Raw genomic sequence first — 14,618 nt, 5'->3', positions numbered from 1 at the left:
TATTATGTACATTTATCAAGTCTTAATATTTTAATTAGCTATTTTGAGTTTTTTTCTTTTTTTGCTGAGGCAATTGGGGTTACACAGCTAGGAATTGTTAAGTATCTGAGGCTAGATTTGGATGCAGGTCTTCCTGACTTTAGGGGTGGTACTCTATCCACTGCTTCACCTAGCTGCTCTCCTGCTGTAAGTTTTTTAAGGCTCTTGAATAATACCCTTGTTTTCATTAAATAATTTTATCCTGGAAATGCAATATAGATTTCCCATCCCCCCAAACAAATGGGGATAAGTGACTTACCCAAGGTCACATAGCCACAAAGTGCTAAATGTCTGAGGCTAGATTTGAACTCAGGTCCTCCTGACTTCAGGGCTGGTACTCTATCCGTCCAGTGGTCCTCAAGCTTTTTAAATAGGGGGCCAGTTCACTGTCCCTCAGACTGTTGGAGGGCCGGACTATAGTAAAAACAAAAACTCACACTCTGCCTCCACCCCTCAAACCATTTGCCATAACCCAGTGGACCTCATAAACGTCCTCAGCGGGCCACATCTGGCCCGCGGGCCATAGTTTGAGAACCCCTGCGAGTGACACCAACTAGCTGGCCTTGTTATACAGATTTTATAAAGATCTTCCACTAAAGAGCTCCATCATATCTTTGTGTGGTGGAGATGAACCCTGGGCTCTTAAATACTTTGATAAATAAAATAGAAGGCTTTAAATATCCTGTCAACCTGGACAGGCTTTAAGTATAAATTTAGTGAGAGAATATTATATTGTCCTAGGACAGGTATGATCAAGTTTAGATCATTAGCACATTAAATGCAGCCATAGTAACTCTTAAAAACCATTTACTTAACTCAAATCATAGAGGACTCATGGGAACTGGCTGAAATAATATATTTAAACCATTCTTTCAGGCTTCACGTACTATATAAATGGCAGCTATACTGTTATTGTGATCAATGACAGTGGGCAGATTACTGACACTGACAATTTGAGATCTTTGAAGTACTAATATTTTATGAAAATAAAAAAAAATCAAATGTATTAAATGTTCTGATTTATAAGGAACATACACATACATATATACACATATGCATACATGCATGAATATATCTACATACACATATTTGTGTATCATATATGAATGTTGTGTTTTCAAAATTTTGGAAAACTATGAAAGAGACATTAAAATTTTATAAATTATAACTACATAATTATTTAAATTATTTAAAAAGCCTATCAGGATCTTGCAATGTCTCAGGATCATCATGATGAACATAGTTTGTCCTGGATATCAGGAAAGATTGTTTCATAGAAAGTCCTACTTGTCAGGATAAGAAGAAAAATAATTTCCTGTACTAAGATTAAAAACACAGATAATTAAACAATTAAAATTTAACTAAATAGAGCAAAAACTTTACTTACTATATTATGCCTCTATATTAAAATGCAATGAAATACAAATTTTGAAAATAATAAAATTAACTACAAAGACACACTTAACATTAGTAATGACAACTTCTACACAAAATATTTTTGTTTTGATAAATATTTCATTTGTTTAATAAATGTTTCATTTATAGTCTTGTGCATATGTTATGAAAAATCATCACTTTAATAAGTTAAATATACAAAGGTTTTTTTAATAAAATTTTAAATTTTGCATTCACTAATTACAAAGGGAAAATTTTACAAAATATATTTGTTTAAAACTTACAAAGAATAATAATTCATGAGAAACATATTTTATACATAATACTTAGAAAAAGAATCATGTATTTATCATATTAAAAAAGTGACAAGATTTAGGGTAGTTATGGTTAGTGAGATCATTGTTACTCAAAGTGGCTTTAAATTTATAACTTAACCTATATTTCTGTCAAAATATTTTTAAAATTATGGGTAATTTTTTTTATCCTACTTTTCTGAAAAAATTAAAACAATATTATGTAATTATGATAGGTGATATGACAAATTAAAATGTATCCCAACTATTCCCATTTTCTTCTTAAATATTTAGTAGTCTTTCTCTTTTATCTAAATTCTAATAGCAATAATGAGAATGAATAGCACTTTAAATACTTTTGGATCAAACATACTATATGTGTCATATGCATGAAATGGGTATAGCAATCATAGTCTTCATTTTACAAATGAAAATAGTGAAGCAAAGGAGATGAGTGAATGAACGATGGATTTGTGTAGGTCACATAAAAATCTAGCTTTTCTCAGAAATGATTCCTTTTTCACTTCATCAGACACGTTATTTTAGCACCATTGAAGTTTTATAATTTAGACTACTTCAACATAAACCAATTTAAATTTTGAGCTTTTTTTTCCCCCCAAGGAGCAAGATAATTTAACAACAAAGGCTAGAAAATGTTTAACTACTAAAGTATGTTAATTTGTATTTGAGTCAATTTCATTGTCTAAAATACCATAAATATATTTCATTATGGTCTTTTCCATTTTCTATTTTTACCTACTTGTCACACATATTCTATAAGGTACACATCAGTGCCTTCTTTAATAATCAAAGAGAGCATTCTTCTAAATTTCATTTTATATATATGAATAAAGGCACTATAAATATGGAAAAATTATGAATACCAGAAGAGAGGGACTGCCATTGGCCAATCTTCCAATTAAGTAGAGTTATGTGGTAATAGCTAATAGCACATAATTTGGGATTTTACCCCTTTGCACAACAAAATTTAGAGCTTAATAAACTAAGTCTATGCATGAATACAACATTTTTTATGGGCATCCCCTCATGATGTTCTGGCTTATACACTCAGCTCAAAAGTATTGCATCAATAACAAAAAATCTAGAATTATATTACAATTTCTTTTTATGTAGACTTTCATTCATTTAATATTTTCTGCATATTCATCACAACTTGCACTGGTTTATTTACAAGTGAGTAAAGTCAAAATTCACTGAAAATTTATTCAGGATGGGAAAAGAAAATTGAAAGGCAGAAGTATAGAAAGAGAAGAAAGAAAAAATTGACAACATAGGCATATGTATTTCTTTCTGATTTTCCCATTGATAATGATAAAAATGAACTCCAGAACATTTTTATTGTGTTCACCAAAACAAGAAGCAGTATAGTTCCTTCAGTGTCTCCCACACACCCACAAGCACAGCACTTGTTCTAGAAATATTTCCTTTTCTAGACACAATATCTTTTGAAGAATTATATGCAAATGAGGATTGATGGAAGTCCTAGAAAAATAAAACATTTCATACAACATGACATTCAATCTGTCTCCCACTTGAAATTTTCAGTGTGGGAAAATTTTCACTTATGCACTTTTCAAAACTAAATCCCCCAAGAATTCCTTAAGATATTAATGAAATCTTCATCATCTGAAATTCCGAAACTTAGTCCTTCATAGTAATCTTCAAATTCACAATATGACACTTCATGGGGATGATTACAGGCATTCTCTAGGGTTTCTATAAATGAAGATTTAATTTCTTCCTCTGTTGCACAACCTGAAAAACAAGGTTATCTATAAAACAATTTTCTAAAGAATTGAATTAAAGGCATTAACTCTATTAAAAGATCACTTAATCAATTTATGAAATCATACTGTTAACAGTTTGAGATTATACATTAAACTATTGTTCAATTTATTCCAACATTTTCTCTATGGTTATTGGAGTATGTAAGGGAAACACAGGAAAGAAAATTCATAAGTGATGTTTATCAATAAATATTTAAGGGCTATTTTTTTAATTTGGTAAAGTTATTTCTCATTATATAGAGCTTTATCTTATTTCACCTCTATATAATGAATAATAACTTAATTAAATTTACTACATTATACATATTCTAGGATTGATTTGGGAGAGAGAGGAACACTCTATTTCAATTGTAAATGAAAGAAGAAATATCAGCAAAATTCTAATGACTGATTTATAAACTTTTCAGAATTCTGTAATCCATTGGGTAATGAGTATCTTTAGATACATTAACTATTTATTTAAAATAGATTTGTCAAGCTTTGTGGAAATAGAAAACAGAAGTACTAATATAGGTTTTACAAGTTCAAGAAATTCCTAGTTGAATAAACATTTGCTTGGTTAAGATTGTATTAATCTATGAATGAAGACTTTTTATAATCTAGGATGAGGAACCTTTTCCCACTGAAAGTCACTGACCCATATTCACAAAGAAAAGTGAGTGACCACAAAATATATTCTACATACATTAGATGAGAGAAAGGAAGAATTCAAAAACAAGAAATAAACAACTAGATTGAGTTATTGTGTTAGAGAAAGATAATCTTCCATTTATCCTTTTTTTTTTCATTAAGTAAACACAAAACCAGACTACAGCCAATGAATGGAATATTTATTTATTTATGTCTATATTTCAATTTTGTATTATATAGTTAAGGGAAAAAGGGGAGAAAGAGACAATGAAAGGGGGAGTAAAAAAATGAGGGTTTGGGAAGGGAAAATACATAGTACAGATAGTAGGAGAGAAAAAAATGAAAATGTAGAAGAGAAAAAATGAAGAGACAAAGACAATCAGAGTAAAAACAGAGAGAGAGAGAAAATGAGAGAGATGGAGAAAGATCTTTGATATCTAAGCCACTTATATATATATATATATATATATATATATATACACATATATATGCATATATATGTGTGTGTATGCATGTGTATGTACATACATGTGTACATTATATATATGTACATTCACACACATATACACACATTCACACATATATATGTGTGTGTGTATCTATCTATCTATCTATCTATCTATGAATTCATTTTCCTCATCTATAAAAAGGTAATGCTTGAAACTATTCATTCCACAAAATTATTATGATGATTAATTCTATATACTACAAATTAATAATAAGAGAGTAGTAATGGCAGAGTTATGTTTCAAATCCAAGTGCTATAATTCCGATTTTTCTACTGTAATGTAATCCACAAATAAAGTCTTTGTGTTTATTTTAAAAGGAATGTAAATCCTGGGGAGTCTTTTTTTAATGTCTATAGGAGAAATATGATAATAAAAGAAAAGGATGAAAATGTCTAACAAAAATTTTAGTAGTGTTCCTTAGTTTCAAGAACTATTAAAAACAATTTAGAGATTTTTTTTATAAATACAATTCAGGCTTTGTTGATTTGTCTTAGAAACCAGCAAATTTCTGATAAATGTATATTCCTTTCTGCCTATAGTGTTTTCCATTAAACAGAAATGTCTTTTGAAAATTTGATTTCTATTAATGCCTTACATTGGTTTTTTCTTTGATAGAATATTAAAGTAAAAGAATAGCAGATGGTTTCCCAGAAAGCAAGTGAATATGTTATGTAAAAAACTTAAGAGGGACAAAAAACTGAAGACCAGAATCCAAAGATATGTAATTTGATAAATAACATGTGTTAACACTTTTCCAAGCTCAAAGTCCTACATTAATGCTAGTTTATAGCATAACTTTGATGGAAGTGTTGCACCCTATCATGCCTCTCTACTCCTAGAGAGTAGTAGAAATGGTTCTCAATTAGGACCAAAATGACTTCACTATGTTGGGGGTCAAGATACAGTATATTCATCAATGACTGATCAGAGTAATATGAATTTGGAAAGTTCACAAAATGGACAAAGTAAGATTATTATAAGATGAATGGAAGCAGATTTTTTCCTCTAATGGCAAAAACAAAAAAAGATTTTGACAACTAAAGAAAAAATGGTGCTTTGAATCATATAATTTTTAGTCTGCCAATAAATTTCAATTTTATTAGTAATATTCTAAATAATAGATTCTTATGGAATCACCAATCAGTGGACATATTACTAGAGGAGCTAATTCATATTAATTTTGATGTTCTCGATATAAAGCAAGAGTTCATAACTTGCAGTCCATAAACTTCCATTGTTCCCCCCTTCAAAGGATTTATGAATAGATTTCAGAGATCCATGAACCTGTTAAATGAGGAGAAAATGACATTTTATTTTCACTAACCTCTTATAAAAATTCAGCAAATTCTTCATTTGTGAATGTGGGCAACTAACATTCCCATTTTATCAGACTGCAAGATGTACAACAGGATTAAGAACCCATGCTATAAATCAAACTAGAAGAAAGAAAAAATTCAGCTAAGGATGTCACAAGTTCTCCTTGGAGAAACAAAGAAAGGAGTTGATTGTGTGGGTTTTATCCTATTCCCAATAACTAAAAGAAATAATATAGGCCTCTTTTGGTCATTATCACATACTGCAGTATAAACTATATATATTTATTTTAAAACTACCATAAAAATAATTGTAGTTTACATACCAATATCAGTTGCTAAGAATAAAATGGTAGAAACATTTTAGAGATAATACCCACAAAAATCAAATTGAAATACACTGGTAGTTGGTGACTTCAATGTAAAGGTGGAAAACATGAGGATGAGGACACAATATACAGTAAAAATGTGGTTCAGGAAAAAAGAAATGAGAAAGGCTAAAGATTTGTAGATTAAAGAGAACCTTCACTTATCTATATCATAAACATTTCAAAAACAAATGAGTAGATATTGTATATGGTGAGCTTCAAATAATATCACAAAGAATGAAACTGTTTATAGCAAATCAAAAGTAGCAAACTAGATGCACAGTGGGAAAAAAGAAAAGCAATCTGCTATAATAAAGGAAACACAAGAATTAAAAAAAGACTTGCTGCCTGGGACCACTTAGTATATGATATACTATCCCTGTATAGCCTGATAACTAGTTCCAAAAGAAAATTACTGCATAGTAAATTGATGCATGTTCTTAATAATGACCAAATAACTTGGTCATTATTTACAGGCCATTGGGCAAGCAATTTTATGTCTCTGGACCTCAATTTTCTTATATATAAAACAATAATTTTAGACTAAATAACTTGGGTCTGTTAACTAGTTGGTTTTGTTTGTTTTATTATTTCAATATAATTGATATTCAAGAATTCCCTGTAATCCTAGGTATTTTATTTTTATACATTAAAAATACATTATTCTGAAAAGGGGTAAATAGGCTTCCCAAACTCTCAAATGGACTATAAGTTCGTATAGTTCTTGTGAAAGGATAACCCAAGAAAAGACAGAGGAGTTTAAGGCATACAGATTTCTTCTCTATTTCTTATCAAACCTTTAAGTCAAACCATTCTTAAACAACAAGGACACTTACTCATTTAGGGACTAAATGCCAAGTCAAGGATGGTTGGTGATGCAAGACAAAAGGATTTTGAAAGTATCACCCCCAAAAGCCAATACATAAATTTTCCCCTAAAATGTCATCTCTTTTTCACTTAAGTCAGTTAAAAAGTTAAAGTCCAAAAATAATTTGCTGATAAGATAAATAACCTTATATCAATTTTCAGATTATAGATAAACAATAGTGATGTGATTTATAATAAGATGAGAAAATCAGTTCATAATTTGCTTTAAACATCTTTATTCAATTTTGCTGTTTTTAACTCCATATATCAAACCATGATCCAAACCAGTTCTAAATCTGGAATTAGTAGAGAAACCAAAATAATAACAGTGACTCTTGTATGAAGAATTAAAAAGAGGAAAATTGCAACCTATGTGTTAAAACTATCATATTACTAATAATTTTCAATTAAAGGAAACTCTAATGATTATACACATGCATCTGAATAAATGACCATTCCTTTTTATCCACCCAATCCTTAAATATTAAGGCAGAGAAAATGTTTATCTGGATGTACCCAAGTTTACTGTCTACTCTACTTTTGCTTATCCAAATGTCTGATCATCCAGTTCTTCAGCAGAAAATAAAAGATTCTGGATTGAATATTTTCTGACATAAAAGAATCTAAATACAAGAAAGGCAATAGTATCAGTTTCAGAGAATTCAAAAAGGAATGGGCAAATATTTCCTCAGGTCCAGGCTAAAAATAGTAGTTAGCAATGATTTACAACAAATTTCAAAGCATTGTGGCTATAAACAACTAGAAGCAAGATGCTCTTGTTTCATTTACCTGATATCACATGAGGGTGTTTCTTTGCACAATAGCATTTTTTGATATTTGTAATGCTCACACTGCCAGTTTTGGTGAAATCTAATTTCATATAGGCCTAAACAAAGAGAGAATACCAATTAACATGAAACACTTGAAATAGTAAGTAAATCATCTTTACTATGCTTCAAATAAGTCATTCCTAAAGAATCAAAATGAAATTTAAGGCAGGGGCTTAGTGAGTATAACAGGAAATCAACATCCCAATCTGGGATCTGCCTACTATACCTCCCTACACTTTAAGTAATTTCTTAACTTCTGTAAACACTTGTAGTTCCCTCATCTGTACAAAAGAGGGAATAGGACTAGGCAATGTCTATGTAAGGTTCCTTCAAGCTCTAAGATTCTATAATGATAATAAATAATTTACATAAATTTATTTGTAAGAGAGGTGTAACTAGAAAAATGAGATTGTGAATATTGCACAAATTATTTGATATCAATTTGCTAATTCTTTATTATTGTTGACTTATTTTAATTGTTTCTGAATCCATTTGGGGTTTTTAGCAGAGATCCTGGAGTAGTTTGCCATTTACTTCTCCAACTTATTTTACAGATGTGGAAACTGAGGGAAACAGGGTTGTGACTTGACCATGATTACACAGCTAGTAAGTGTTGGAAGTATTATTTGAACTCAGGTCTTCCTGATTTCAGACCCTGTGCTCTATCCATTGTACCATTAGTTGCCCACATAGTATAATAATAATAGTTATTGTGCTCAACAGAACTTTGAATAACAGAAAAGCTTTTAAGGATGTAAGGAACCATCTTCTATCAGTAAAATGGGAAATGATAATATTCCCATTTTGCAATTAATAAACAAGGTGTCTCAAAAGAGCCATTATTAAAACTAAATTTTATAAAACACAATTATACCTTTCTTCATTCTGCAAAGGAAGCTAGTGGTATAGTGGATGAAGTACTGGGTCTGTTGTCAGAAGGATTTATATTAAAATCCCAATCACAGACAATTACTTATCTATGTGACTCTGGAGAAATTAGCTAACCTCTGTCTGCCTCAGTTTCTTCAAATGTCAGATGAGGATATGAGTACCTACAACAAAGGGTTATTGTGAAGACAAAATGAAGTAATATCTGTACTGCTTAGCACAATGCTTGGCATAGAGTAGGCACTTTGTTGAGACCCTGGATATCTTAGAATCATCCAGAGTCAGGATAAGCAAAAATCTTTATTCCTGGTCTTTTGGGGTCGCCCTCAGGGGATTAGATCTAATAATCTTCACCCCTCCTTCCTCTCTCACCACCTCCAAGAGAATCAATCTCCTCCTCCTACTCCACCCACTGATCTCACTTCCCCTTCTTTGTCCACACCCACCGATGGAGCCAGCACAGAATAGTTAAGTAGAGTTATCCTCCAAACATGTTAATAGAGAATTGTCCAATTGGTGATTAGCCTCAAGTGCTAGATTACCTTGCATCTAGGTCAAGTACATCCACTCAGTTCTAGCCCTTTACAGCACTTAGTCAATTCTTGTACCCTTCCTACTCCTTCACGAGGAAATGCTAACTTCATCTTCCCAGTAAATCCTGGGTCTAAGAAAGTTTAAGGAAACACTGGGAGAAGAAAAAGAGCAAAAAGTGAAAACAATAAACGTCCTTGTAACTTTACTCTTACAAAATCCTACCTCCTTCTATACTACAAAGTGAGGGAACATAGCAGAATTTCAAACTCAGCAGCAGGCAAATGGGGTATTAGTCTCTTGTGCAGTTTTTATCTTACAAATATACACTTTGACTCTGTCTTTATATTGTTGGTGAATGGATATAACATTAATTGTAAATGTTTTCCTGGTCAATAGGAAAAGGGATTTTGTTTTTCAGTCTGGGATGAATATCCTATATGACTTGCTATGTTTCAGACCTGACCAGTACATTCTTTCTCCTAGGGTCATACAGCCCTCTTCCAGAAGCTCACCATATTGGTGTCCAAGTCAGAACAGACAATCAATTAGACATAACCCTCAGAATTCCTGACCTCAAGTGATCCACCAAACTCAGTTCCCTTTGTAGAAGAAATTAAAAGCATGTGTCACCATGCCAAGCCCAAATTTTTCTAAGAGCATAATAATGTTTAGCTTCTATTTTAATATTTAACATAAGTATTAGAAAACCAGCCCATTGTACTTATAAATATCTATATTAAAGATTTTTATGATGAGTTCCATCACAAACCAAAAAGAAACAAAGTCATTCATTGATCAAATACTTACTAAAGCATATAATTGTTTATTTTATGTAACTATTTTAAAAGACTACCTGACACAAACTTACTTTTCGGAGAAATGTTTTTCTGTATTCATTCATTTCGCCAAAAATGGCACGTTTGAATTCTCCACAATCAACTTGGCCATTACCACTGATATCCAGAATTAACCACAAATCTTCAAAATCCTAGAAATTAACATCATTAAGATATTTAATATAAAATATGTTCTTAAAAAGGCATCACCACAAAATCTAATTAATTAATTGCAGCTAATAGTAAATAGACTAGATTTTTTAAGGACTCTCTTAATTAAAAAATCATTTTGTGATGCCAATATCTACTTGCCATTTTAATTAATTCATAATAAATTCATTTATAGCTGTGATAGTTAACACATATGAATATATTGGCTAATGAAGAAATTAAAAATATTTATATTAATTAAAAAAATAATACTATGATTCTAGCATGTCCAATTGGAATACAGGGATCTGAGCATTTAACCACTTACAATGGGCCATATGTATTTGGACTCAGCATCATGCATGCTTGAATGTTCTTGCCCAAGTATATAGGGGAGGGTGTGATTAATGATCATGCTTATTATACATATATAAATATCACTATCATCAATACTATATCTTGATTATAAAATAGATCCAATTTCAGTCATGTAAAAAATCAAAATTGAATAAAAATTGTGTTTCTGTTTTTACATGAAGGATTTTGAAAATGTGCTTAAATTCATTTTATATATTGATGCCTCTACCTATATAATATAAAGACCGTCAGTTTTCAAAAATTGGAGCACAGTAGCACACACATATTAAAACAGAATTCAATTATTTTTTTCTGATTACTTAGAATGCATTGAAGCAAAGATATTATCAAATATCTTTGTACTAAAGAAACTGATGTGGACAAAGTATAGTTTGAAATGAATTCTTACTGACTATGGTAACATAGACAACAGAAGCTAGCATTAAAAAAGAAACATGTAATTATATCAGAAGATGGGGAAGGAGGACACACACACACACACACACACACACACACACACACACACACTAGAGGAGGCTTAAAGGGCTTCCATTTGCAAATTTCATTTTTGTCAATCTGAAATTAAACTTGCTTATGTTTTGGAAATATAGGAAAAGTTCTGACTTTCTTATATCTATAGCCTGCTTGGTGCAGCTCCAGCTACCCTCAGGTTAGAGCGCAGTCCCAGTCCAATTGACAACTTTCTTATTTTAGCAGTCACATAGGTGACACAGTGGATAGAGTGCAAGAAAGACTACTCTTTCTGAGTTCAAATCTCACTTCAGACACATACTAGATATGTGACACTGGGCAAGTTTGCCTTAATTTCTTCTTTTGTAAAAGGAACTAGAGAAAGAAATGACAGACCACTCTTTGCCAAGAAGACCCCAAATGACATCACAAAAGAGTCTGGCACAACTGAAAAAATGACTGAACAATAATTTAGCTATTTTTTAAAACATTTCTTCACTTTATTGTCCCCTGGAACTCTTTATTGAATTTCCGTTTACACTGACAAAATTATTCAAAAATTTGTTGACTCTACCTCAGTTCCCTGCCACTAATCCTCCATATTCACATAATTCTACAAATTGCCATATCTAATGATTTTTCCCCTTGGTTTTGATCATTCTCAATCTCTCTGCAGCAGAGAGTACTACTGACTCAACTATTTCTTTTTTTCCCCTTTTATTTTTTTATTCTTTGACACTGGAACAGTGAGGAGAAAGAGATAGCAAGTTGATATAAAACATAACATACATTAAGATAATTTCTAAAGTATTTTAAGAAAAACAATTAAAACAATTAAATATCATAATAATTTTTCAGATGAGGAAACTGAAAACTTGAGAAAATATATATATTTTTAATTACACAGCTTAGTGTTAGAGTTAGGCCTTGAATGCACATCTATCCTGACATCAGGATCTGACAGTTTTCTACTATTCTGTACTTCCTCTCCACTGACAGGGTGACTAGAAGGCATTTTTGGTGAGAGTAAAACCATGAGCACAGTAGGGAGGAATAAGTAAGTTTTGCAAAAGGGACACATACTATCTTTGCTTCAGCTGTTCCTTATATTGTACCATCACAATGTATGCAGAGGTCAGGTTCTCAAATCAAAATGTGGGGTGAATATTTTGTCTAAGTCAAAGTGTCCTTGAAAAATCCTTTGCAACCCTTTGTGGTTGGAGTTTCTCTCTCTCTCTCTCTCTCTCTCTCTCTCTCTCTCTCTCTCTCTCTCTCTCTCTCTCTCTAAGTAAGTCTATATCAGAGGGCAGATAATTCTGAGATGGTTACTAAGGAAACAATTAAATGCAAATTTAATTTTCACAACATCTAGCTGAACTTTTAAAACAAGAGCAGGAGAGAACCAGAAACTACTCAGATCCAAAAATTAAAAGCAGAAAGATTTAGATGGTAAACTAATGAAGGAGTGGAGAGGGAATACTCCTGAAAATATAAGTTATTAGAGAAAGTCACAGGGAAAATATCATAGCCCCTTCTTGCTGAAGAAGAATACAAGCAAAACCAGCTCACATTGTCTTTCTGAGCTTTATCAATCTAACCAATCAATTAAGAAACATTTGTTGAGCGTGTGTCTCAGAACTCATGAGTGCTGACTGGCATATAAAGACAAAAATAGCATATTCACTGACTTCTGGGAAGACAACATTATATACATAATTACATGCATATTCATCTGATTATATGTAGGTATACTTACAATATACTTATCTACCTGAGAACATACATAGTATAAACATGTGCATATACATGTAAACATATATGAGTACATATAAATACATATTTATATGCACCCTGTTTGTATCTGCCCAGAGAATACAAATTATATGTAATGCAATCATTTTAATATATTAATAAAATTATACTTACTATATATAATGCACTTGTTCTTATGCCATACATATGTGACATATGTATAAATATGTATGTATGCATATATATACATATACATATATACACACATATATATATGCATATACATATATACACACATATAAATATATAAATTTGGGGAAGATGAGAACTAGTGAGGAATCCAGTATGATTCCAAGATTGCAAGTCTGAGGACTGGAAGGATGGTGTTGCCCTCTACAATAATGGGAAAGATGTGAGAGTAGCAGGGAGTGGGATTTAAAGATAATGACTTTATTATTGATATGTTGAACTTAAGGTGTCTTTAAGATATCTAATTTGAGATCGCTGAAAAACAAATGAAACATGAGACCAGAGGTCAATAGAGCTGTTAGGGCAGGATAGGTAGATCTGAGAAGCATCAGAATACATATGATACTTAAATTGGAGTTGATGAGGTCTCCAACTGAAATAATATAAAAGGAAAAGAGAAGAAAAGAGGGTTCTTGGGGAAATCCTGAGGATCACTTATGTTTAGGTGAGATCTAGATGAAGATCTAGCAAAGCAGACTGAGAAGGCTTGGTCAGATGGATGGGGGAGTGGTGTTCTGAAAATCTAAGAAGAAAGTTCGAAAGAGCAAAATGATCAACAATGTAAAAAACTACAGAGGAACAAAGAGGAATGAGAACTGAGAAAACTGAATTTAGCAACTAAGAGATCACTAATAACTTTGGAAGGGGCAATTCAAATGAAATGATAAAGTCAGAAGCCAAATTAAGAAGAGACTGAAAAGAAAAGCAGGAAATATTTTATTTGTTCAGCAGCAGCTATATAAGAATGAATGCAGCAAATGCTAGAAGTGATCCAAGGATGAGGCTTGACAAGTTCAAGGATTCAAAGGAGGGTAGTAAAGAGTTGAATTGGTTAATCAAGGTCAAGATGGAGAGAAGAGGAGAGTGTGCCTAGCCCAGGGGAGATGACCTAAAAGAGAAGTAAGGGGAAAATTGAGGAAATAAAAGTTGTGCAGTAAGACCTTCATGAGCAAAGACTTTTGTAAGGGAGAGGTGAAAAGCCAATAGATTAGATAAGCCAATGGTTAAATGAGAGGATTTTTAAATTCTTGAAAGGGGAAATAGTACCTTTGTGGGTGATGGCAGAATTAGGGTTATGAACAACTTTCTGTGGCTGAAATGTGGTAGAAGTATGGAAATGGGAGATGGATTATCATATATTAGAATTTAAGAAAGTCAATTTGGCTAAACAATAGTATGAAGGGAGAGAAGTAATAGACTGTGGGTATGATTAAGAAGAGATTCCAAAATCACAATCTATACAGGAAGGATCTCATATTTTAAAACATAGGGGGATCAAAAATAGATCGTAGAAAAGCAGATTCATAACTTCCACTTCCCTCCCCTTCT

General features: G+C 31.8%; 1 protein-coding gene across 2 annotated transcripts in view; it reads right to left on the bottom strand.

The window, feature by feature from the left end:
* Positions 1-2,893: 2,893 nt before the first annotated feature.
* Positions 2,894-14,618, bottom strand: part of CAPS2 (calcyphosine 2) — a 65,121-nt gene continuing 53,396 nt past the window's right edge. The window contains exons 15-18 of one of the 2 annotated variants that reach the window (XM_074267652.1): positions 10,343-10,462; positions 8,012-8,108; positions 5,889-5,958; positions 2,894-3,503 (exon numbers count right to left, since the gene is read on the bottom strand). In XM_074267652.1, coding sequence (XP_074123753.1) covers positions 5,930-5,958; positions 8,012-8,108; positions 10,343-10,462 — 246 coding nt within the window. In that variant the 3' untranslated portion in view covers positions 2,894-3,503; positions 5,889-5,929. The remainder of the gene's footprint in view (positions 3,504-5,888; positions 5,959-8,011; positions 8,109-10,342; positions 10,463-14,618) is intronic. The other variant, XM_074267653.1, reaches the window with a different exon arrangement.

This window comes from Sminthopsis crassicaudata, chromosome 5 (genome assembly GCF_048593235.1).
Source record: "Sminthopsis crassicaudata isolate SCR6 chromosome 5, ASM4859323v1, whole genome shotgun sequence".
In the NCBI taxonomy this organism is placed as follows: domain Eukaryota; kingdom Metazoa; phylum Chordata; class Mammalia; order Dasyuromorphia; family Dasyuridae; genus Sminthopsis; species Sminthopsis crassicaudata.
The sequence above is the reverse complement of the archived record's forward strand: the minus strand, read 5'-3'. Positions and strand labels throughout refer to the sequence as shown.